Source organism: Crocodylus siamensis, chromosome 5, assembly GCF_052110815.1.
Source record: "Crocodylus siamensis isolate JL-2025a chromosome 5, ASM5211081v1, whole genome shotgun sequence".
NCBI lineage: Eukaryota > Metazoa > Chordata > Crocodylia > Crocodylidae > Crocodylus > Crocodylus siamensis.
Genome location: NC_143399.1, coordinates 149,677,513 through 149,704,519, shown reverse-complemented (window position 1 = coordinate 149,704,519; position 27,007 = coordinate 149,677,513). Strand labels below are relative to the sequence as shown.

The following is a 27,007-nucleotide window of genomic DNA, read 5'->3' as shown; positions in this document are numbered from 1 at the left end:
GCCTGTATATAACAAGTAGATGATGTTTCATTTCATTTCCTAATGGTTAAATATCCACATCACAAAGCTTGTATCACAACTGGCATTTAACTGGCTTAACAATCTCACTTGAAAGGTCAAGAATGGAATAGGGAAGGAGGCTTAACTATCCCACATCCCTAGAAGTTGTTCTTTTAGGTCCAGACTTGGATTCATTGATGAAAAGTTTTGGGAAGTTGGACAGCCATTCATATCTGTTGTACGTATAAGGTATTTAGGCACATCAGTCTCTAACCCTTCATCTTTTTCAAGAACTATTTTCCTTTAATAATTTGTGTGCATTTGTGACCTAAAATTGTGTATGAACGTGTATGTGTGTGTGTGAGAGAGAGAGAGAGTGAGAGAGAAAGAAATAAATTATAATGTTTCAAGTGTTTAGATTTTGTCAAACCAATTTCCTGCAATGCTTATCTATTGAAGGGTTTTGGGCCGTTCCTGCAAAGGATATTTCTAGCCCTTTTATTTCACAATTCAGAAAGTTCATGGGGATGTTCTTACTTGTCTTAGAAATCAATATTTCAAAGAACTGAACTTTCTAACCATTATTTAGTAAAAGAGGGTCGAATTTTTTGGTAGAGTCCTCTAGGTAACTTAGGAGCCTAAGTTTCAATGAAAATAAAGGCTCAACAGAAGTCTAATTAGCATTTTTTGTTTGTGTGTTTATTTCTATTATTCTATATTTTGGACCCTGGCCAGAGATGCTGGAGAGCTGTGGGCAGGTGCCAAGCAATGGAGAGTCTTACCTGATGCCAGTGGCTGCTGCCATGCTATGTTCTCTCTACCCCCAGGCTGCAGCTGCTGTGGCACTGGCTCCCCAAACACAGCCCAGCTAAAGGCCACCATTCTGTCACCCCTGTAAATCAGTTCCTGGGCCTGGTGCATCATTTTCCCACCTTTGGTTATACTACTGGGTCTTGATAGTGCTAAAACACATAGGCTCTTCTGCCAACTCAGTGGGCTCATCTAAACAAGATGTTTAACAGTAGAGTAGCATAGTCTAATGAGCAGTAAACATGTGCATCTACATGTACATAGTACAGAGTAAACCTCACTAATTGCAAGTAAATTTGCTACCTGCAAATGCAAGTAGCAAATTTACTTTCAATTAGTAATGGCACAGTAGCACTCATGTAGATGCCTGACAGGGAGCAAACTTGCTCCCTGCCCCCAGGAGCTGCTGATGCCAGGGCAGGCTCTGCTACTGATACCTGGGCAGGACATAGTCCTTCTGACCCAGCAGCAGAGAGCTCCAAGTCCTCCCCCCCCACCTTGTCTCCCAGCACCAGTGCCAGACCCATAACCATGGAGCTTGGGCTGGGAGGTGAGGGTCTCCCAGTGCCAGCCCGTGACTGCAGAGCTGATGCTGGGAGATAAAGATCTCCTAACATCAGCCCCACAGTGTGGAGCTGGTGCTGGGAGCTCCTTTCTGGCAGGGGCTGGAAAACCTGTTTCTTGCCCAGCTCTGTGAGTGTGGAGCTGGGTGGAGAAAAGGTTGGGGAGCTTAATCTCCACTCAGGTCTGCACTTGTGAAGCTGAGTGGGGAACAGGCTCCCAGCGTTTTCCCCACCCAGATTTGTGCTCATACAGTTGAGCAGGGAACAGGCTGCCCAATGTGTTCCTCACCCAGCTCCATGCTCATGGAGCTGAGCAGGGAATAGCTCCCCATCCTCCACCCTGCAATTGCACAGCGGGGGGCTGGGAACTGTTCTGGTGAGGGGTAGGTCCCAGCCCCATGCCCTGATTGGGTGATTAAGGCTTTGGGCTAGGAAAGAACTGCAGGGGTGGGGTAGGTCCCGACCCCTGCCCTGATCTGCTGGTGGGGCAGCTAGCAGTGAGGGGACAGGGTGTAATGACCCAGCTCTGGCCTGGAGACAGCTGTTTCTTGGCTCAGTGCTCCCTGCTGGCTCTTGGGCTAGCACTCAGGGGGATTCTAGAGCTCCCCCTGATGGTGGCAGGAGCCCATTGTAGGCCCCCAGGAAGCAGGAACAGCTTGTTGCCATTAGCAGCAAATCTGCTACCACTTCCCTGCTTGTGTAGATGCCTGCCCAGGAGTGTTTACTCATGAGTAAACTGATCCCGGATTAAATGCTTGTGTAGACATGTCCAGTATCAACCACAATGCTTAACTTGATAAGCATGTGAGTAAAAGAACTGAAGTCAATGCGTCCACTCATGGTTTAAGTTAAGTATATGCTTAGATCCTTACTGGAACAGGGCCAGAGTGCCTTGCACCTCACAGAATCGAACCCTTAAGCATAGGCATTTGAATAGACAAATCCCTAAGACCCTGTCCACTATAAAAACATAGGACACCCAAGTCGAAGTGAACGCTGAATAACACCACATGGGTTTGCAGTGCTCTGTGACTGAAAAGGTTCACTGGAAGCAATTTGCAAAGAAATCCTTAGGAAACCACCTGGATGGTTATTTTAAATTAAAAAAGGAAGAGATGCCACTTTAAAAAAAATAATTTTTAATACTGGGTTTAAGTCTCTGTACATGTGATAGTCATTAAAGCTTATTTAACCCTGAAATTATCTGGCCTCTTTAATTCCACAGGGACTCTAAGAATCCTGGGTTAAAAGTGAAAAAATAATGTCTGGATGAAAATGAGACTTTCCTCAATGTAGAATAATTATTTGAGAATACTTTCCTTAATCAAGCCCATAAAAAAGCTAAGTAGTGCAGTCAAAATAAACAATAGGTGCAGTTTTACACTCTAGATTAGGTCTGAGTCTGTGCCCACTGCCACTGATTTCAATATGCACAGTATCAGGCCCATAGATTGTATCTGTGTGTGTGTATAATATGTCTATAAACCAGCCACATTCCCAGCCTTTTTCACACACTAAACACTTGGAGGCTATGAGATTCCTTGTTATAATATTGCTCCTTTTGAGATTATCCTAGTGTTCCCTGAGGTTTGAGCTTTCAAAATTCAGATATCTCTAGTTATTCAGATTGGAAACTTTCAGAAGGAGCAGTGAATTTCTGAGTTTTTTTTACACCAAACATCTGTGCTGTGCCCCACCACCCTTTCCCTAAGGATGAAACATGCTGCAGGGAGGGTGTTGTAAGCATTCCTGAACTAGACAGCTAAGCTAGAGTCATAACTGGATTGGCTAGGGCACTACTTTGAAGAAGTTTCCCATTAGAATTAAAACATCCCACAGCCCGCATCACAACAGCCCTATTCTTGAGTGTGTCTGAACACTGGAAATATAAGGATAGCAGGGAGATGGGGGGAGGGAGAAGGAAAAGAGAGACGAATAAACAGATAAAGGGGTAGCTCTTGTATGTGAGTGGAATTTCCTCTCGGTACAGGATATTCTTTATCATTAACTGGTCAGTCACAGGAAGGGAAATGGGAAAACAGTGTTTCCTGCTAGGGAAAAAAATCAATAGGCCTTGAAAATACCTGGGTTGAAAGAAACTTTTGCATTCCCATTACCAAGTGCGAATATGTTTTAAAACTCTTTTGAAGCATGAGCTTTGTTTTAAAAAAGTTTATCTCTTGAGATGAGACTTTAAATGATAAATGCATCTTAAAACAACATTGGTTTCATCGCATACTGTCTAGACCAGATTGGCTTGCCTAGTTCATTTTGGGGGAAAAAAAGATTTTAATTCGTGAGAATCTGTTTGAACTAACCTCTGTTTCTTTAAAAAGGATACTGTTTTCACAATACTTCTTCCTTCTGAGACAATATTTCTGTAAGAAATAATGACTTAATGGATCACTTAACATACTAATACTGTCACTTCCATCCCTCTGTAATTGAAAAAGATAGCCGTACAGCAGAATGTGGGGCTGCACTTAGTTTGGGCAAAAGAGAATTTCTTTTGGAGTTACTTGCCACGGTAATTAATCTGGTGGGTAGCAGAGCTATTGGCCTTACTCCTATGGGTAATTCCAGTGGAGTCAGTAGAGTCTACTTCTTGGAATGAAGTCTACGAGAATGCTGAGATATATGCAGATAACATATGCATATGTAAAGGCACAGCGTACCTAATTTCCTCAACCTAATAGTTCTTCTGTCTGGAAAGATTTGCTTTTGTGGCACTTCCCTCCCAGTAGAGATGGGCCTGAGCCTCATAATTTGTGTCTGTATCATATCTTCACATCAGGGGTATTCTGAGCAAGAGTTTTGCCTTGGGTCCATCAAAAGTTTATAGCAAACACAGCGGCCTAATGGAAAGGCAAATGATGAGGTTTAGTCATGCATCTCAGGGCTGCAAATATCTGAAAACACACAAATAGGTAGAGGGGAAGGTATGGGTGGGGAGAGAAGGAAGAAAGGGAAGAAAAGCTGTTCCACCTTCACAGAGAAGTATAATAAATAGCAATTTTTTAAAAGAAGAAAAGGATTAGGATTAAAGTAAGAAAGGCGACAAGGCCTTGAATTAACAGAAAGCTTTAGGAATGATCTAACTTCTATTTTATTATGTTACAGAAGACAAAAAATCAATAGCTGGTAATTCAGACATAAATGAGTTATACAGGCCATTGACACAATGGACCAAACTTTATAACCACCACATCAGATGCTGTCAAGCCACAGGCTTTAGTGGCGCCAGTAATAATTATGGCCGATCACCTCTAATTCCGAGCTGCCTTGCTTGATAAAAGTGTCACTCTGAGTGGCTGCAGCATCAATAGCAATTGGAGATGTCACAAAGAGGGCAGTCTGCTGGAGGAACTGCTTTTTTAATCGAATGGGACAAACCCCTAGCTTTCCCGCCCCCCTTCATGGTGATATATCCTAAAGATGAATTATTTGAATTCAGGACTGAAACCAACCAGGCTGAAATTAGCAGCTTTGACCCTTGGAAGTATTTATCTTTAAGGACATGATAACTGTGACAACATCCTGGGAAATTTTTGCAGTTTAGTAGTCTTTAGTGCTTTCTACATATGAAGCATTACATGGCTGTTGTGATTATCTTTTGAGTGAGAAAAAAGCCAAAGTGCTCCTAAAGCAAAATAATTCCTTTTGCTACTAATTCCTTCCTAAAATTAAATCATTGTAAGGAAAAAAAATCATTGTGGCTTTGGTTTTTCACCAGATCTCATGGAAGATTTGGAGGCCATTTGTAAAACTGAAATGTACTCCAAGCAGTCTAGTGAAGTCATTAGTATGGAAATGGTGTGATGGGCCTGGCAATATGGAGAGTCAGTAAAGGTGTTCTTAGTTTTGTTAGTAAAGAATAATGTGTGGAATTGCTGAATTGCTAACTGTAATGTTTCTTTCAGCTTATAAAGAAGACCGTTTTGGTTATCCCTACAATATTTTGGTTATCCCTACATTATACTGACTTTTCTATAATTTTGGTAACCATCATGTTAATATTTTAGGTTAGGTGGATTATCCCTGAATGCTTAAGCATTTAATGTCTATAAAGGAACTGAGTATTTGGTGCACTGATACAAATCCGTTGTGAATGGTGAACAGGAAAAGAAACCTCTTTGACAGTAAGATTTCCAGATACACAAGTGGTATATGTCAGCCATATTTTGTATAGATATTAAACTGAAAAGACTTATAAATATAAAATATTCAACAGCAGTGGCTCAAAACACTGTGGCTTTTGGACACACCACTTGGACACACTTGAAACATTTCTTCTATTTTGAGCAATTATTACTAGGCCCATTTATACTCCTCATCTTAAATGTAAGGAACGTTTCTTAAACATATAAACATAAACTTATAAAATAATTCAACTGAAGAATGTTTTTTAAATGTAAGGTTGAACAATAGCAGTGTTGCAATGATTTGATCAGTTACTGGAGAGTGGTATAGAGTTTGGTTGGTTGCTCTTGGCGGGGGGGGCAGTGCAGATAAAGAAGAGCCCACCGTTCTATGGATAGAAGGCATCTGCATGAACCAATTCACCTGACAACTCCATGGTTGTCCTGCAAGACTTTTTTTGCTTGATTGCTATATACCAGTTTGATGAAACTGAAAATGTGCTTAATGTGAACCAAACCCATGCACTGTAATGCTTGATTTATTTATTCCCACCCATCCCCAAAATATAACATATACACAGCAGTTTTTTCCCCTGTTCCCCTCATCTCCTTGTCTTTTTATACCCCTCCCTTTGAGTTTCCCAATTGCTCTTTCTCCGTCTTGAGGTCCTAAAACATATGGGCATTTGTGTGAGTGTGTGTGCGCGTGTGTGCATGTAATATCTTCTGATCAAAACCAGTAAATCACTGACAGCTCCGTTCCCTGGGTTTTACTCTGATCTCGCAGGCAGCTGCTCAGGCCACTCTGAGGCGGCACTGTTTCTTTCTCTGTTTACCCGTTTCCAATGGCAATTGCACTACCAAGTCTCAGTACTTCTGGAACTTGGCCTGGGGCTGTTTTGGTTACATTGAAGTTTTTGCTTCAGCTCTGCCAGATTTAAATGGTGACTTCACCAGCACTGAGCTAAAAAGGAGAAAGGGGAGGAGGGAGGTAGTGGAGAGGGGGAGAGAGAGAGAGAGAGAGAGAGAGGGAGAGAGAGAGAGAGGGCCAGAGCATTACATCATCACTTGGACTGGAATCAAATGGGAAGGATATGACTCACTCAGGCTAGTTAAGCTTTGGCTCAAGTTCTACATACGCTCATTCCAGGGCTCTCATGTTCTGCACCTCAGCAGGGAATTCAGGCTCAGTGATGTCCATGAGGTTTGTTTTTAATTTTCTTTTCCTTTTCTGATTTCTGTATACTTTTTTTTTGCCCTCTCTCCATCTTCCCGTCCTTCTCCTTCCCTCTTTGATCCCCCTTTCTGCTCTCCTTTCCACTTCCATAGAGATTTGTTTTCTGGTGCATGTAACCTGGACTTTTGGAGCAGAAGCTGGTTTTAAACCAAAGCAAACCCAAGCAAGGAGCAGCAAACTTGAGAGAAGTCTCCCCCCCCACCCCATCACTGTGTTGCTCCTAATCAGAGGAGACAGGGAGAGAGTTAAAATGCAGGAACCAATCGCTTGAATGGTGATGTAATGCTGGAACTGCAGGGTTGTTAAGTAATGTGAGAGCAAGGGGGTCAGGGTTGCAAAGCATTTACCTGCTCTCAAGGGGGTTTAAGTTTATTATCAATTGCAGTGACTGTAACTGGCTTCAGACTGCAATCTCTAATTATTCACAGACTCCCCTTTTTTATCTTTTATTATTAAAAGTAAAACTATATTACGGTATTTTTAAAAATGTGATATTATCACAGCTGCAAATTATTTTCCACCAGGGTTTTGATATTTTTTAAATGGTTTGAAATTGGGTGTCTCTTTCACAAAAAGGCCAAGGGAAAAAAAGAAAAGAACAGAGAAAGCAAAGGGGCGGCTTGCTCAGAGTAACGGGCGAATTTGAAACTGTATGAAGAGAGCAGCTCAGCTATCTAATAGACCGAATAAAAGGTCTTGCTGTTAAAGATACTCTCAGGAAAATAAATCATTAAAGGAGCCAATTTGTGAAGCTATCTCAAGAAGCCTCAGTGCTTTGTTTCCAGAGCCTGTTGACACCATCCTGGCTCTTGGTTGGTCTTTTGCTTTTTTACTTATATTACTAAAGAGAACAAGGTCCTGCACCTACAGAGAGAATCATGCTCATGGAATACTTCACCCCTCTGTAGCCCCCTCAGGATCAATGGGGCAATATACAGGCTCAGGAATCTTCCTGAAGCAGATTTCATTATAGGGTCAGGCCCTATCGATACACTTTAAGTAACTTTTCTTGAGAATAACAGTATATAGCAAAGCATGGTGTGTTCGCTATAAGATTAGTTTGTATAAGCGTGAGTCTGTTATCATTCATATGCATCAGGTAGGATTTAATGTTGAGTAAATACTTGTTTGTACAGTGCTTTTACTAGGTATTATCTGAACGGGAGATACCTGGCATCTGTACGTGTCCTCAGAGTACCCAGCAGCTCTGAGTCAGTTTTCTATATCCAAAGCTCTCTCCTATCAAGATACCATTCCTGGAAGTGAATTCCCTTTCAGGGAATTTGCATCCCTGAGTGATGCTAACTGATGCAGCAGTAGATGGAGGACCTGTTTTGCTGAATAAAGATGGACTTAAGCACATGCTTAAGTGCTATTCTGAATTGGTGCCAGAGTAAGAAAAATATCAAATTAATGTTTTCAGTTACAATCCTGCACCCCGTTACCCTATTGTGAGTCAAATATAGTTCCTGATCCATTCCTGGACCCTTAATGCTCTCTGAAGTTTCCAGTGTCATTTGCACACACAAAACATAATGGTGGCCACATTTCCATAAATGCCTTGATTTTAACCTCAACAGTCAGCCATTCAAAAACAGAAGTCAGACATGTATCCTTTTAAGGGCCAATCTAAGTGCACAAAGAATATATATAGAAGGAGATTCAATATCACTGTTATATGGTTTTATATAAAAGTAACATTATCAGGACCTTGTTCCCTTTAGTAATATAAGTAAAAAAGCAAAAGACCAACCAAGAGCCAGGATGGTGTCAACAGGCTCTGGAAACAAAGCACTGAGGCTTCTTGAGATAGCTTCACGAACTGGCTCCTTTAATGATTTATTTTCCTGAGAGTATCTTTAACAGCAAGACCTTTTATTCGGTCTATTAGATAGCTGAGCTGCTCTCTTCATACAGTTTCAAATTCGCCCGTTACTCTTCCAATCATATTGGAATATAGAACTTGGAAGGGAATGCCTACCAAAGTCCACTAGGTCCCTCGCTATCTCAGCCAAATATGTAATAGACACCAAGGCCAAAAGGGACCTCAGGAACATCCACTATGCTAGTATCCCATCTCCATACTACTACAAAGTACAAAACACCCCTTAATGCCATATGGCAAACTTTGGATCTTTAGTATAAAAAAAACTCCCAAGATGATAATGTGCCAAAGGGAATGCTTTTCCTATAGTGTGTCATGCAGCTGTACCTTATGATACCAGATTCTGCAGGCCTCTGTTAAGGGCATGTGGACTATAGAAAGAACTGTACTGCTGTGGGATTTCCCACAAAGAATCATTACTATCTCAAATATTTCTCTTAGAAGTTCTGGAAAGTGCTGCTCTTCTGTCCTTTAGAAATATCTTGTGTATGTTCTTCCCTTTGCCTACACAGTTCTGGTGGTGGGTTAGATCCTTATCTTCACCCTTCCTCTCCCTACTTCTGTATTATCCTAGGTCAGTGGTTTTCAACCTGTGGGGTCTGCAGACTCTCTAAGGGGTCCGCAAAAGATGCCTACAGCCAGGTACAGACATTACACTTTTACCAGTATAAGTGATCAGAAACCAGTATATTCTGGTAACAGAAGTTCAGCACGTAAAAGCAGTCTTAACAGAACAGAAGTTTGGCACACACAGACTGGTTTAAAAATGGTAGAACCCAGCTAACATTTGTATCCCCTGGACCAAGGGCGGATGTGTGTTCTGTTCACCACCACTTTAAATTATACCGCTTACAGAAAATCTAATGTAGATCGATTCTGTCTTGGGCTTTTTGAATGTCTGTAGGCTAGGGCCTATGATCAATAAAAAATATGTGAATACCAACACTTAAAATTCACATCCATTTGAAATTTCCAAAAGGGTCTGCACTTTCATTTGAGATTTTTAATGGTCTACAAATGAAAAAAGGTTGAAAACCACTGTCCTAGGGCAATGCCTGCCTCTCACCAGCCATACTGTTTTGCTCCTGTGCAAAGAAACAGTGTAGTAGAGGATGATTTGTAATACTGTCTTTCCCCATCTTATGCACCATACAGGCCTGGCCACAATCCATGTTTCTGCTGAGAGATATATGCAGATAATGTTTTCATGTTATTTCTCTTGTCAAAATAAAATGTGTGTGAAAGAAAATGACCTGGCAGTCCAGGGACAACCATTCCACAGGGGATTTCATGTATCCCAAACCATTCAGGCCATATAATAGTAAAGAGACAACCAGGGAATACATCATGATACTTTTTAACAATATGCTCTAACTGGTGCATGTAGCTGCACTGTTAGCCATCACTTCACATAGATGCTTAAGCAATGTGTCTTTGATGTGAGACTAGAAGTTAGATGGAAGGAGTTTAGGAGGAGAACCTGGGGACCTGACAAAAACACACTGCATGTTTGAATTCCAAGTAATTTCTCCTGCTAGATAATGTTAATTTTATATAAAACCATATAAAAGTGATATTGAATCTCCTTCTATATATATTCTTTGTAGTTACCACATTTTTATCTCCCAGATATATCCTAACAATAAGGCAATTGGCTTTTGGGTGACTGGTGCCTCCTGAGTCTGGGGGGGCACCTGCAGACGCTGCTGGTAGCAGTGGTAGCAGGGCCGGAGCTGGCAAGCTCCTGCAGACACTGCCGGTGGTGGTGGCAGTGGCAGTGGCAGGGCCAGAGCTGAAAAGCTCCTGAAGATGCTGCCAGCAGCAGGGGCGGAGCTGGTCAGCATCCACAGATGCCGTTGGCGGCAGGGATGAGTCAGAGGAGGCACGTGCCCCTCTGTGCTCCCCCTATGTGTCACCTATGAATTGATTTGATCACACATAATCAATCCTTATTAAAAGCAGTTAAATAACCAGTAGTGGTTAGTGGAAATTTAGAGTCTTCAGTGATAGGTGTATTGAAATGAAAATGATATACAGCAGACTTTTTTGTGCTCCATTTTGTGTCCTTCCACTTTAAGATGTCCACCTTGAACTACCATGGACCTGATTTTTAAATGCGTCCACACAAAGTCTGTGAAACTAGGGATGGTTTGAATCCCTAAAAATCAGGCCCAAGATGTTTCAGGTTGGACATTCAAAACACGAAAATCCACGTTAGCCACGGTTACTTGATGCTGGGCAATGCTTTTGTAACAAAACCTGAACCCATTTGAAATCCGTAAAGTTGCATGTTTAATTTTTAAAATCAGTATCTTAAAATTGATGCAAACTTCAATGAGGATTCTGCCAGGGTTCACCCTTCTCCTCCCCATGCCTTCCAAAGGCACTGCCTTTTTTTAAACTGTCTTCTGAGTAAAGTGAATAACCTGCAAAACCCTGTCATTCTGGCTGTTCTGTAATGGCTTGACTTTTCCAGGGTTCAAGCCCTCCCACAACATTCTGTGGATGGGGTAGAATGTGTTGATCTTCCATTGGCAAGATCAGTACATTCTGCCTGGTCCAAAGAAATTATCTTTAAGGGAACTGCCTAGTTTCACTGCTCTTAGGGACCAGTGGAACTCTACACATTGCTTCTGGTCCTGCTGAAGGTAACTGTCCTGCTGGCCTGTCTCTAAATGTTATTAAATGAACCATATTTAGTGTTCAGCATTTAAAACGTCATTCATGCCAAAGTAGGATGTGTACTCTTATTATTTCTGTGGATTCTAAGTATCTTCATATCTACTTGACCATCTTAAGTTCCCAAAGACTCAAATCAAGGAGTGGGTCAGCCAGCTTCCCCTGTCCAAGAGGACACAGGAAGATGGGTCATAAAAGTAATTAGTTGCCTTCTCCTCCTTCCAGATGTGTCTACAGTAAAAGGGGATCCTGAAGCTTATTAGTGTAAGAAGTTTTGAAGAAGGGCAAGTCAGAGCTGGAAGTGCTGATTGTAGTACAGACTAGAGCATTGTACTACATGTGATTTTAAGATATGGTTTGAGCTTTTAACATGAACTCAGAACTCCAAGTGAATCTTAGCATGTGTCTTCCTGAATTTTTTCTGTTAAACTAGTGTTATACACTACCAGTTAAATCCTACCAGTCTTCTACTTACTGCACTTACTAATGTGAATTAAGTTAAAAATCAGTATGTATCCTACAGGAGAACTGAGAGTAAAACTATTTTCTTTAGCAATTTATCTTTGTCTTCTTCATAGTAATTTTCTCTCCTTTTACCACTTCTCTACCAAGTTATATCTAAAACTTTGTGGTTTCTCAGGGAATTAAAGTTTTCTATGAGAGTGTCTACACGTTGCACTACATTGCTGTAGCGACCACATGTATCTACATGTCACTGGCAGCTACTTCACTGTAGGGGCATGCTCCCCTATTTTAGCATGGTGAAGTAGTGGCTAAAAATAACCATGTGTCATGTGTATGGTGCAGTACAGGCGGTTACTACAAAAGGGAGAACTAAAGCATGGCGCAGTAACAACATCACTGAAGAGTGATACCCTATATATAGCATCTTTAGATCCACAATTTAAAGAAACTGATGAAGAGAGATCCTAAAAACATCCTTAAAATGAATACTAGAATTGTAGGAATACACATAATCAGTGAAACAGACCATAGATGTAAAATGTTCCTACAGAAATTGTGCACCAATAAGTAAGAATTATTTGGCTTAAAGTTGTGCCTAACTGCAAGAGGCCATTAATGTTTTGCAATAAAGACTGTAGGTGACTTTTCAGTCTACAGACCTGGACGTGCCTACCTTAAAGATAAATTGCTACATGAAATAGTCTTGTCTATTGTATTTACAATATAAATGCTTTAGACAGTAGGTTGATGCCCATAAGCCAGTCTCTCAGAGTTTGAGGAGGAAGAGGTGGTCTGATACAAGGACTAGGAATCAAAAGTATTGTATTATAGCCCTGAGTGTTCCTACATGTCCCCATTAGCTCTTCATTTCCTTATATAGAAATCGTATTTCCCTCAGGTGTGGTAGACTTTTGGTAAATTTAATTAATATTTGCAAAGTGTAATAATAACCTCAAATGCAAAATACTGTAGTCAAACGTTATTACTTTACATTTTCCCTCAAAAGTAGTCTTACAGATTCTGTCAAGGGAATCAGCATTTGTAAGACAATAAAGTGCCAAAAAGAAGGGCTGCAGATGGTCATCACCAAAGCAGAGCTCCTGACATTAGTTTTGTATGTTTTAAGGCACAGCCTGGCAGTGGGAACATATCAGAGGTGTCCTTCCTCCTGTTCACCATCAAATCCTCCTCATGATTCTGTTCCTCCGTTGGATGTGATGACTTTGGGAACTTTTCTAAGAATACAAAGTTTGCACCTTCACCTCTTGGCTAGCTCTGGTGGCCTAATGTGCACTGGGACTACAGCTGCTCCCATTTTGGGAGATTATAGTGATGCTGGGAGTGCTAATCTCATGTAGGCTTTTATTCAAGGGAGTAACCGACTGCACCCATTGCCTGTATAGAAAATGGAGGAATAAGGGAAGGCTTATGTCCTTCCCCTCCTCGTTCCCAAAAGCTTGGATGTTTACCAGGCCTGGCTGGGCCTAGTCCAGCCAAACTGTTAAAATCTCTTTAACTTTCCATGGAAAGTACAGTTGAGTTCAAAATTTAAATTGCGTTATTATTAAATGACTGTTTAGCTATTCTGAGTGGGTAACATATAGATTAGATAAAAGTGATTGACCCTTGACATATAGTTTCTGTCTAGCCTTAGTTATTTAACTATAATCCCTTTGCTGTGTATCATAAAATGATAATCTTAATGAATTAATTTGTTCAGAATGTAGATGTGATTTGTAATTTCAGAAATAGTCTTTCCACCATAGCTTAGTTGTTCATTAATACCCACTGACTTGTGTTATATCCACTTTCTGTACCATATCACTTCTGCTTCAAACTCAAAAGTCAGGGACCCAATCTGATGCTAATTAGTATTTCCTTTTTTTTAGATCATCTCAGAGATATTACTTTATTATGGTCTTCATTTTATTTTATTGTCTCAGAAAGTGAATGGGTAGGAGACACGTCCCCTGGCAATGAGACGAAATATTTGTTGCCTTCTACCATGTTCTCCCTGTGTGCTCTGTTTATGGGTGGGGTGCACTGTTCTCTTGCCCAAGGATTTTCCAGTGGGACCAGCCAACTCTAGAGAGGGAGTAATGTGTTTTGACTTAGGACTTGATCCAGAGCTTTTTGAAGTGAATAAGAGTTTTTCCATAGACTTCAATGAACCTTGGATGAGGCCTATGAAGTCTCTCTTTCTTTCTATTTTTCTTGAACACCCACATCTTCTCCATACCTCCAGATGTTCTCTGTTTCAGAATTGCTTTGTTGCATTAAAAAATGAATGCAAGATTAAGAGGTGGGTACCTTGCCACCTGCAAGATGTCTGTATACTCTTAAATGTGACATACAGAATCACTTAAAGTGTGAGTATCTACTTGTTAAAGCTTGTTAACTCATGCTAAGGGCCTTGTTACATGTTATGCTGTAAGAAAACAAATGTTGATCAGTTTTAGTGCTAGCTCAAGTTTGGAGCAGTGACATGTTCAAGCCAGCAGGGGCCTGGAGGGCTGAAAGGTAAGAATCCTCCTCCCCTCCTGTTATGGGCTTCCCCCCTGCCCCAGGGCTCAACCCTGCCTCTTGAGGTTCTCCCTTAGTTCCTGACCCTGGCACTCCCCACTGTGCCTCCTTTCTCCTTCCCCACACACTTACTTGTGGCTGCCAATGCTTGGTATCCCAGGACAGCAGGCAGGGAAGGGTTAACCTACCTCCCTGGCCCTGCCTTTGCCATTGTCATCACCATTACCACTCCCAGGCTGCAGCTTTTCTTCGGGCTGCCCCAGCCCAGAGAAAACACAGACAGCCACATGTAAGAGGGGGAGAAGGCAGCAGTGAAGAAAGATCTGGGGTGCTGGGGGGGGCGGGGTAGTGGGCCTGATCCAGGTCAGCAGGGAAGGGGAGTTGGGTGGAGTGTTTACACTAATATGCAGCCTAGGGTGGCTACACCTTAGTGTAACATAAACTGGATAACACAGATCAGAAATAATCCTGCCCTGGAGTGGCATAACCTTAAGCCACCTAATGAGCACTTACTACTTTCAGGTGTGAATGTGTGGACAATCAGGTATTAAGGCTCCAGAAGTCATCCAAAATTACTGTGTAACAAGGCCCTAAGTGCTCTCTGAGCATATCAGAGTTACGCCACTTCAATTGAGGGTTAATTGTGGGCTATCTAGTTTTTCTTAGCATAACTTCTGTCTACTCCACAGAAATAAAACAAGCAATTTGCAGTCCTCCAACATCCCAGGATGCACTGCTCCCAGTCTCCCTATCCTCCAGAGCAAGGATAGAGTCCAGATGTCCCAGTCTCCCAGTAGTGCCTTGCTCTTAAGCCTTTTAGTGGCACATCAGAGCTGTGCAGGCAAGCTGTGCCCACCTGGCTTACAGAATGTTCTAACTTTAATATCACTCAGCATTCCACAGTTTTAGCAGAGTCTAAGCGTAACATGTAATGTCATCCTTAGATTTTTAAAATATATATTTAATAGAATACTTTTTATTTCACATACACTTCCGCAATTCATTTTATACTTTGATGTTTCCCTGTAGCTACCAGACCCTATTTCAGTATTAAAATATATAACAGTACTATGGACAACCTACTTAGAGATCACTCCAAAAGCAAATCAAAGATTTCTATACATCTGAATTACAGCCAGAAAAGTTCTAGTAAACACTACTGGGTAAAATTACCAGTCAGTTATGTATTTTATCCTGCTCTCAGGTAATATAATCTAAGATATACAATACATGTAATTTTATACAAAAATATTATATTAAAATAATCACAGGGCACTTTATGAATTGCTGCCATCTTTTTCTTTATCATTACACATATGAAAGCTGTTAGGTACAAGGTGCTGTTAGGTGCAAGAAGCTTTAATAGAGATAAAAATAGTGTTTATTTTGTGTCCAAGATAACTCTGACTGTATCCCCTACTGCCATAAGGAAGTATTTCCTGCAGTTTGCAAAGGATAATTAAATATTTAGAGATAAAAATATTAAGGTAAATGCTATAGTTGTGTAACTGGATGAAGCTCTATAAATATCAGTAGAGTAGTGCCCATTTACAGCTGCAAAAAATTTCATTCATTACTATGTAAAATACTTACTGTTCTTTGATTTTTAACGCATTAGTGCCAGGCAAATCAAAAACAGAACTAGTACCATGTCTTACAATTCCTTTCCACTCTGGAAAAGCATGACAGCTCCAGAAAGTTTGTATGTTAGTTTTATCCTTATACAATTTTTCCAAAGCAAGTTTTTAAAAAAAACAGAATATAAAATCCTCTTATTGACCTCACCTTGACAGAACTCAGCATCACAGTGAAGTCTGTTCTCAATTTTTTTTTTTGTTATTCAGCTCCTACATTTAAATGACTTCCATTCATTGAAACTGTGGGTATGATCTGTGTTATTTGTTTTTCCTACTGCTCCCTGGATTATAGAAATATCTGTTCATCTGAAAACAGTTTATTTTTCTGGAAGAGTTTGGTTGACTCTTCCAATGACTTCTATTGTAAATCAAGATAGAAATAAGATTAACTCAGGACCAAAACCACACAATTTTTGGACAACTATGGGGCTCTAAACTCAGATGTACTCTTTATCTTCATTCTCATTTTTTGCTGACAAATGCTGCAGGTGACCCTTTACAGTAAATTGTATCAAACAAGGCACAGATTAGTAAAAGATTTTGAGTTTGTTTAAACACAGAGTAAAAATGTTGTGAACACATACTGAAAAACCGGTGTGTATGAAGCCAAGTCAACTTAATCTGCAAGCTGTCATGCTGCTGTTGAAGAGCTGGGAAAGCCAGGCACTCAGAAAAGTAGGGCAGCAGGTGTCACTATAGAAAAGGCAAAAGGAGGGTAGTATAGATCACACTGGTAACAATGCAGAGAGAGAGGGATTGGAGTTGTTCTGAGTTTCAGGTAGAAAAAAGGAGTGAAAAGGTATGCTTACACTTCTCCCATCATTGTTTTCAAGATCTTTGTCCCTGGCACGCTGGAGAGCAGCAGAATCCCCATAGCATCGTCGCTATCTTAGATGTGGGTTGGGAGCCCGCAAAGTCAGAGCAGAAAAGTGGGGCTTAGTTTTCAGCATCTATCTTGAGACGACTGTGGAAGAAGTTTAGCTGTGCCCATAAAGGAACTAAGGCAGATATTTAATATAATCAGAAACATAGTTGGTGAATCTACATATGCTATTAAGGCATCAAAATAAACTCTGGCACAGTTTGTGCTAGAGTCAGCTGCTCCTGGCCACAGCATCTACACATGCACCCAGGATTGCAGCACTTTGAGCTGGTGCAGAGCAGCCCTGGGCTGACAGTGGCATGGGAAGTCAGCCCCATGCTATAGGTGGTGGCAGAGGGCTAGCTGGGGAACAAGGATGCTAAAGTGTGGGGCTAAGCAGCAGGCGGCAGGGCTGTGCAAAGCTTCAGGTGCTGATTCGATTCAGAGGAGATTTGGCCCGATTCAGAGGATGACTCTCCAAATCCAAATCAATTCTGGGGTCCAATTAAAAGGTCCAAATCAATTTGAAGCTCTCCAAATTGATTTGGAAAAGATTCAGAGAGCTTCCACAATTTGGGCAGTCCCTGCTGGCTGCATCAGGGAGCTGGACCCAGTCTCTACACTGACTCTACATAGGGGGATGGGGAGGGGAGGCTGAAGGAGGGGACCTTGGGGAGACCACTGCCACACCCCATCCCCTGCCTGCTGCCCTAGCCTCCCTGCACGCCCTGCCATGAGCCCCCCTGACTCTCGCCCAATCTCCCATGGTTGCCCTGGGTGCCCCAGGTCCCGGCCCTTTAAAAAAAACAAAAACCTTGGGCTCACTGGCTGCTGCAGTGGCCTTGGGGCTTCGCAGGGCTTGCAGGGCAACAGGGATTGCCTCCTGCCTAGCAGGAGCCAGTGAGTCAGGGCTTTTTTTTTTTTTGAGGTCTGGGATCTGCGGCAGGTGGAACAACTGTGGGTTGGGGGTTGGAAGAGCAGGTGGGGGTTGAGGAGCTTGTGACAGAGCCCCCAACATGGCGAGGGGTAGCGGGGATTGCCCTCCTGCTTGGCAGCAGCCCGTGAGTGAGGGCTTTTTCTTTTCAAAGAGCTGGGAAAGTGGGTGGGTGATGGGGCCTGTGTGATTTGGAGATTTGGCTGATTTGGTAGGAGTCAAATCTCTAAATCAGATTTGGGCGAATCAGTTCGGGACAGTGATTCGAATCACTGAATCGAATCACAGCCCTCCAAATCAGCTGAATCCAAATCCGAATCCAAAGCGAATACTAGCCCTTTCACACAGGCCTAGCAGGCAGGCCCCACACTTTAGTACCCTTGCACCCCAGCCAGCCCCTGTCACGGTCTACACGTGTTTCAACACACATAATTACTCTACCATAGGGTAGTACGGTCCCCAACAGTACTATCCTACAGCAATGTTAATTAATTTACTGTTCCCACATGTAGACTGTGCTGCTTTATTGAGGAGCTAATCAGTCAACTCCACAGTAAAGCACACATGTAGATGCACCCAGTGCCTGCTTTCTGGCAATTGCTATAAGCCAAATGATATAATTCAGGGTATATGTTTGTCAATGCTTCCTAGTGTACTAGTATTCATTTAATGAATATAGTCAATTATTAAGAAACCAGTTATAATAATAACCCTTTCCTCCTCATAAGAAATGTTGGCCAAAACTTGACCCAAAACAAAGCCAGACATCGTTTTTGCGTTTAGAAAGTACTTGGACAGCCTTCTCATATTGCTGGTTTTCACAATCCTCTGTGTTTCTTCTGGTAGCCAGGACAAACAGGAAAATCCCAAATTGGTTTTGGGTTATTTCTGAACAGATCAGACACTTAAAATATCAGAAAGTCTCTTTCTCCAAAAATAATAAAAAAAAGAAACCCAACAACAATAAAATACCCAAGGTTTCTGTTGCGAGTCTTTCATAATAATTTCTTAAATAATCTGGATACATTTTTTAACCTGAACTTTGCTTACCATTAGATGGGGGATCCATTTGCTAATATCGCTTTAAGGTCAAAGGTACTTTTTATAGGAATTTATCTAGCCAAAACTGGTCTAATTTTACAAGTAATGGCACATTAATGCTACATTGCAATGAAATCCTTGTGTATTTAATCTACATTCATATTTATCCTTTAACTATTGACTATCCAATAGACTCTCACACATATACTCAGACATTTCCCACATATGTCCTCGGTGACTATGTTATTAAAAATGAATGATTAATTATAAAGTATAATGTAAAAATTTAGAAAAAGTCAGTGGGCTAAACTCTTCACTGATTTGTTCAATCCCAGTTAACTCTGCTCTAAATTCAGTAATTTATTAATCTTTGGTTAAATCTAGAAGACTCAAAGTGGGCAATTATTTTATATAACTATGAAATTAAAAAAATACGTATATAATCCAATAATGCAGAGTTTAACACTTAGAAATGAGACCAGGCATAAGCATACTTTTCCACTGGGTTGTTTATTCACCAGCTGTATATCATCTTTTATTATAACAAAGATACACTTCTGCCATTTTTTAGAGTTTTGTGTCTGATTCTTTAGTAAATGTCAGCAATCACTTTTGTACAATACTAAGACTGGGAACATTAAATCAGGACACACTGTAAAAGCCTCCTGGCTGGAGATAGGTAATGCTTCCGAGAGAGAGAGAACATGCTTTCCTGTAGGATGCCCTATTTCCTATGCACTGTAAATTATACCAGAGTTATGTCTTGTTGACTAAGAACAACTAATATACAGTCAAAGTTGATCAGGTTTTCTAAGGTAAAAAAGCAACCAGTTGCTAAGGTAAGGTCATGGAAGGGGTAAAAAAGAAAGAGAGAAGAGAGGGGAGTCCATTTGACAATCAAATTGTTTGACAGTTTTGAAGTTTGACAGATTGAGGGGTCTCATGTCAAGCCAATGTGATTCTGGGAGATGAGAGAGAATTGGAATTGGAGCTATGAAAATAATGGATATTTTGATTTTGTGCTTCAACCTGAAAATAAAACAGCAAAGCATTTCTTTTTCTTTTGTTTTTGCAAGAGTTAACCTTTATGAACCCCTTTCTTAAAATGTCTGTCATGCAAAATAGAAATGTCCTTTTAGAACAGAAAGTACAAAAATTTTATTTAGAAAATATTGAAACAAAACATTTACATTTTTTCAAATACTTTTCTTCTTTTGTATAAAATCCTTCACCAAATTCAAAGCAAATTAAAGAAACAAAACTGTAAGCTTTGGTTATCCAGAAACTACGTTAATCTTGGAATTTAATGTTAACCCAAAAAAACTGCCCAGCTCTAAGCTGTAATAGCCTGAGGAGATTTATTTTCAGTGCAAGGTACCAGTAAAAATCTTCCAAAATCTTAGGTCTCCCAGGGATTTTGTCTACCCTAAGGCTTTTCTTACCTCTGTAATTCTACTGGTGGAAGCAGCAGTGAAAGTGCTGGTGCAGGGCATAGTTAACACCATGTCATTTAAAGACCTACATGGTGTGGGAGTCTTTTCTATTTCTGGTCTCGTATTGTTACAATACCTAAGCACATTAGCAGTGACTGGAAAACTTTTCTTAAAAAATCCCAAGATAAACATATTGTATATAAACATATAAAAATTCAGGCATATATAAGATAAAGACTGGGACAATGATTTCAATTACCCTAAAAGGCACATGCAAATCAAGTTGCTACATTCTCTTCTCTTTACTACATTCACTCCCATTGATGTAACAAGGATTTATGCAGGAAACTCAGGCTAGTACTAACAAAAATGGGGACTATAACATTTTAATTACAATGCTTGGAATAAACTACTTCTAAAATAATTATATTAAAAATTCTGGTCAAAATTGGACACCACCTGTCAATCAATTTCCTGAAAATTTCTAGTAAGAGTGGATGCGTCAGCTTTTGGATGCTCAGCTGGAGACAACTTTACAGGTAGGTGATTTTCAGAAAGTGCTGAGCATGAGAAATGTCAGCACCCTAAGTGCTAGTCATGTTTGGAAATCTTGACTTCACTCCCTAAGGAAGCATCCTAGATCACTTTTCTTTTCCTTCTTTTTTTTCCGTTGTGAGAATCCTCAGGGTCTCATGAGGAAATACAATTTTGTTTTGATGTTGTATAAGTTATAAGTGGGGGATGATCAATTAAATCTTAAATAGAATATTTATGATGCTTTTGAATGAACTTCTTTCTCTGAAGAGATCATAACTGCATCATGTAAGCCTAGATCTTATGGGAAGTCTGTCAAGCAAGGGTAGTACCTGCAGGTGCATTTGTATGTCTTGAATAATAAGGTCCCGTCCATGAAAGCACTTAGTGGATTAGTGTTCTATCACAGATGAGGTGGGGATGCCTTTTGGTTGCTTCTTTCTCCACTGATGCTTGACATGTCATTTTAAAAATAATGTCTGACTAGCTGTAACATGTGTCTATGTAATTGCTCCTAATGTCAGAATTTTAATTGATTTACTTTTCTTCATCTAAAAGGGCCCATATCATGTTCCAGGACATCATAAAAACAAAATATTTAAAGCATGTTTCAAATAAAAAAGGAGGAGAAGAAGAAATGCTTAACTTAATAAAGATGTGGGATTCATTTACAAAGGAAAACACTGGCCATGGACCAACAGCAAGCCAAATATTATGCCAGCAGTTTGCAGTTCACAGTCATCCTTGCATATCCCTTTCCCCCTCCAACTATAGTCCCCTTACTTTCTCAGTGAAATCTGTCTGGTTTACTCTGAGTTGAATACATTAATTTTGGTTTACTTAGTTTAAAAACAAAAATATAGAGGCCCAATTTTATTTCATTATGCCCATGGGTAAAGCAGTCCAAGGTAATTACAACCGCAGTACTGGTTGCAATTTAATCTTAATTAAAGAGGGGTTTTGCACATAGGTTTTTGCACAGCATAATAAAATAGTTTGTGGTCTGCTTAGCCTCAGCTAAGTGTCACAGTAGCTTACTCACGTGAGAAAAGGTTCATTCTTCAGAAAAGCAGGACTTGTAGGGAAATCATACAAGAGTGGTTATGGAGTGGCTCTCCAGAATACAGGTACCTTACAGGTCTTCATACTGGGTGTGAAAACACAATCATAAATCATGCCATGAAATAGCATACTTGCTGGTTTCAAAAATATCTGTTATTGAATGGTTACTGTCAGAAAGCACTGCATTGATCACACACCTGTGACCAATACTTTTTATTGTTTAGGCTTTTTCAACAATGCTTTGGTTGGAGGTATTTTTTCCCGCACTTTGTAAGTAGGCATGATTTATTACCCACCAAATCCTTTAAAGCAAAAGTATTACAAGGTATCAAGTAATACATTCAGAATAGGCGTGGGGGAAAAATCCAACAAACATAACTAAGACAGTCCGTAATTAGGGAAGTCAAAGTGGATGTCTTGGCTTGTTAAATCAAAATTTCCTATGAAAAAACAGTATAGTAAAATACTTTATCAAGAATGATTAAGAACAAGTTATTTTTATTACTACGTCTCTGTTCTGTTGCTGTGGGTTTTTTATACAATGAGCCTTAGGGTATTTACTTCTGCTGGTTTAAAAATTCCAACACCTCAACTATTTAAATGTTCATTCTATTCCCTAATTCAGAAGAGGTGCAGAATAAACCTGTCTTTCTTGCTGTTCCTAACTCTGGCTGAGACCTGTTGTATCTTCAGATGTTCTAAATTCAGAAGGTAGCTCAATTTACAATCTCAGTATTTTACAATATATTCAACTCTGTTGTCTCCAGTGGTGTTGATTTTATACCCTAACTGGTACTAATGGTAGTACTTTTAACTCAAATTGCATGAATTTTAGTTTTCTTACATTGGTTTCTTCATCAATTAACTGTCATAGTAAATAAGTTGGTTAAGTCAGTATTTTGGTCCAGATGCCAACATTTATTTAGTGTATTTGGCTGAGTTTGATCCATTCTTAACTGGAAAGACTCATACCAATTTAAATAGCTTGCAAGGAGGCCATAAAGTTTGGAATAGGAATGGTCAATGTGTGTTAGCTGGGTAATCGTATAATGGGATAATTTGACCAGATTTTTCCCCTTTGTTTTGAAGTTTCTCATACAACTTTATAAATAATGTAGGAGCTTTTTGATTGCCTTTTTAGTTAGGGGGCTTAATTTGTCACTACTGATATAGAGGGTTAGAAGAGTTATCTTCAGGCCCCTACTTTAGTTTTACCCACCTAGAAGTAAATTTATCTAGAATGAATGCTGATGGTCCCCCAGTGCATCCCATCACAGAACTTCTGCCTACAGGAAAGACAATTTTAAATTACAATCCGGCCTACATAGGAGCCACTAGTAGCTTGGAGAATGAACTAAATAGGCATATACGGTGTGGCAAAAGTTCTTGACCATTTCTTGGGTTCTCCAAATGCAATGGTGATAGAAGTGGTCTTTCCACAGAGCCATGTTCTCTAGGGCTAGGGACAGATGTTACACACAAACTGGTTTAAGTGATCAGAAACTGGTTTAAACCTGTAACAGAACATAAGTTCAGTGCCCATAAACCAGTTTGAGAAAAACCTGGTTGAATGTAGTATCAGACTTAACTGATTTGGGTCAAACGGGTTTATGCAAGGTCTGTCCCAGACTCCTTCCTGGTTTAAGTTAAACCAGACTCCACCAGCATCCCAGATGCTTTGCTAGGCTGGGCTAGGCTGTGCTCTCTGCTCCAGAAAACAGGCTGGCCCCACCTCTCTCCTCCCTAGCCAGAGCTCTGGGGCAGACTGGAGGCATAGCAGAGCCTGCTTGGCTTTCCTCACTTCTCAGGCTGGGCTTCTCCCCTCCCTTTTTCCCATCTCCCACAACAGGGGCAGCAGCCCACAGACTCTAGGCATGTGGTATGCTAGCTAATGCTGAGAGGTGTCTGTGTGACTGTGTGTTTCCAATTTCACTAGGACAGGCAAACAGAACAGTGTCAGCTTAAGGCGTTTTGGAACTAATCAACAGGGCAGCTGGTAATGTCCCTCCATTCCTTCCTTGGAAAGCTGTTTAAGAAAAGCTTGAACTAATGAGCCTTTTGTTTTGCTGATGAGCTGATAACACAGTGGTTTGCTGATGGGCTGATAACCCAGTGGTTTTATCAGGCCCCTGGTTGGTTTGCAGCCCTATCAGGTTTGCATACAGGGAGAGGGAGATTGAAAAACTCAGTATTACCAACAGATGCATGCACTGCACACTCCCATTTTGCCTCAGAGTGCTAGCCTGGGACTGGGATCTGGCAACACTCCCACCCCTTGAGCAGCCAGCATGGAAAAGCCTGAGATGGGGCAGGCACAGTAGGGGGCTTACAGCCCTCCCTAATCAGAGCCTAGCCATGCCTCCTCACATCAGCACTGTGGAAGGGAAGGGAGGGCTGCTGTAGCACCCTCCGGCTTCTAGCCTGAGCCACTGCAGGTATGTGCCTGCTTTTCTGGAATGAAAATGGAATATGTATCCACCTCCAAATTGGTTCAAGCTTTGCAGGTCAGACTAACCTGCAAAGACTGAATCAATTTAAGCTCAGGCTTTTTGAATGTCTGTCCCTAGCCTAGATAAAGTTTGTATAGATCTGAAGGTACATGCAGACATTTGTTGTACCTGATCTATGATCGCATGTCTTACTTTATGCTGCATGATTGTACATTGTAGTTTGTGCACATGTTCACCAGTGTCAGGAGCCATACTGGGAATCCAATGTAAGCAGCTCAGGCTGGGTGGAGGAGCAGATGGGACCAGGGGATCCGCAGGGGGGTTAGCAGGTCCAGGGGAAGGTTGTCCATCCAGGGGGTGAGGGGTATTTAACTGCAGTAGTCACTAGCATGGTCCTTTTACACTGTAGACCTGTTCAAAGTGGCATTTTTACAGCAGTCTCTGAGGAAAAGCCAGAAAGTAAAAATAACTTCACAATCAGTATTCTCTTCTTCTACCAACTACGGACTCTGTGCTTAGACTCTTCAGCATGATGTTGCCTGGTTCCAAAGGAATAGGTGTGGTCCAATAGTGAACTTGTAATGAGTTGCCATGTGGAACAGATCTCTACTATGTGTGTGTTTTACATGTATAGCTTGAATGTTTAAGAGAACAGACTCTCTTTATTTCCATTTGCATTAGCAACTTCTCATGAGTATCTGAAATAGACATTTACTGTGACCATAACCCCACCACAAATTAAAATCAGATCCTAAATCTCTTGTGAAGAGAAGCTCATTTTAGTGTATGGAGACGTTAGAAATGATACTAAATGAAATTTACTCTAAACCTCAAACATTACATTTATCCAAGGCTTAGGGGTAAGACTACAGTGGAAATAAGACCAGGAGCTAAACAAGTTATTTATCTCAATAAATGTATAGCCACAACCTAAAGAATAAACAGCTGGTCTTATGTTTCTGCCAAATGCAAATCTTCTTTCATATATACTGCCTGCATTTTATCCTCCTAAACCACTGATTATGATCAATATAGATCTTGTGGATATCCTGGGCCAATTTATAAAAGGTGTAATTCTATTCACTGAGGTGTTATGATGACGACTGAAGAGAAATGTAAGATAGAATGTTACTGGAGTCTGTATATCTCTATCACAAAAAAAAGTGCCTCACTATTCCTAAACCTTCCATTTTTCTTCATTTTTATAAATAATTTAAAAAAAATTGAGTTGTGATAAGGTGACAAGGAGGCTAACTACAGCCTTCATAAAATTAACAAATTCCAAGAAAGAATGCTAATGTAATTTTCATATTTTTCTTGCCTTAAACCCCTCCTCCCCTAAAGAAAACCAAACCAAAACAAAACAAAGCAAAACACAGTGAAGCATATAAGCAATGCCTTCCAACTCCTGGACATCAGCCATACTCACTGCTGTGCACACTCCTGTTCCAAGTTGAGATCATATTGTTGGATATGACTGTTGTATGCAGTGCACTTTTGTAGATTTATTTCATTCCAGCATGTTATCCCTCCCCCCAACAAAAATAAATGTAAATGACACCAGTCATCCCCCAGGATATTGTTTTGTGTAGGGATGAATATTAAAAAACTCCCAACTAGGTTGGTCACATACAGCACTACCTCCACATGGAATTGAAATTATTTTTATTTATTCTGCTCTTAAAGGAGCTGCCACTTCATGACATTTAGCTAATTTACATAATTATTATGCCTCTTCATCTCACAGGATGTGTCCACACAAATTTAAGGGAAATGCAGTCTTTGACACTTAAGCAAGTCATGAAAATAAGACATTTTCCTCTCCAAAATCCAAGTATCCTCTCCCTCCCTCCCTCCCCATCTTTAACATGGTTTTCCCTCCAAGCAAACACTTGAAATATCAAATGAGCCTTGCACTGTGCCCTGAACGTCAGCATGCTCTGCTTTATCAGGCCAGCAGGAGAAGCAAATTACATTGTCAAAAGCCTTCCACTGACAATTCTATGATACCATTTCCCACAGTTTAAATCTGGAAACTCTTAACTCAAATGCCTCAGTTGATTTCAACTATTATGGTGGCACTTCACATAAAAGGCAATTCTTGGAGCATTCCCAGCATCAGCCAGTCAGTGTTAGTTTAAGCTAGATTGCTGGTCCTGGACGGACTGCTTCAGAGATAGGACTTCTGTGAGTTATATGTCCCCAAAATGCATCAAAAAGACATAGAAGACTGAGGCCTTCTTTGCACACAAAGGTTGTTCTGCCTTGTCTATATCAGGAGACCTAAATCAATAGACCTAATGGCAGTAGCTATACCCTTATAGTGAGGCTAGTTTGTTCGGTCATGATAGTATTATCTAAAAAAAAAAAATTAATGGTTACATCAGTGCAAATGCTATGAATAGACTAGGCCTTGAAGTAGTCTTGCAAATCCCAAAACTTAAAGAGGTAGGTTTACAAATTATCAAGAATTAATATATCCTGCATACTCAGCATTTTCAAAATAACTTCAAAGCTGCTTCAAACACTACTGCTAACATCACTACCATAGTTCTTCTGAGACAGAAACCTCTTAATTTAAAAGTTATGTTTCAGCAACAACATTCATAAAGAAACAGAGAAAAACCAAAATATTGTAAAGCTAAACTGAAGTTTAGTAAAAATATTGAAGGATCTGAGGAACCCTTCTGTTAATATTTAAGGGATGTTAAGAAATTTTAAGAAAAAAAGCAGAATAAAATGGTAAATATTTA

General features: G+C 40.4%; 1 protein-coding gene across 6 annotated transcripts in view; it reads left to right on the top strand.

Annotated features, from left to right (window-relative positions):
• CREB5 (cAMP responsive element binding protein 5) overlaps window positions 1-27,007 on the top strand; it is a 364,901-nt gene that overhangs the window by 225,492 nt on the left and 112,402 nt on the right. The window contains exon 1 of one of the 6 annotated variants that reach the window (XM_090046658.1): window positions 6,581-6,716. The exons of the other annotated variants lie outside the window; for them this stretch is intronic. Coding sequence (XP_089902784.1) covers window positions 6,670-6,716 — 47 coding nt within the window. The 5' untranslated portion in view covers window positions 6,581-6,669. Of the gene's footprint in view, window positions 1-6,580; window positions 6,717-27,007 lie in introns of those variants that run through there. 6 annotated transcript variants of the gene reach the window in all.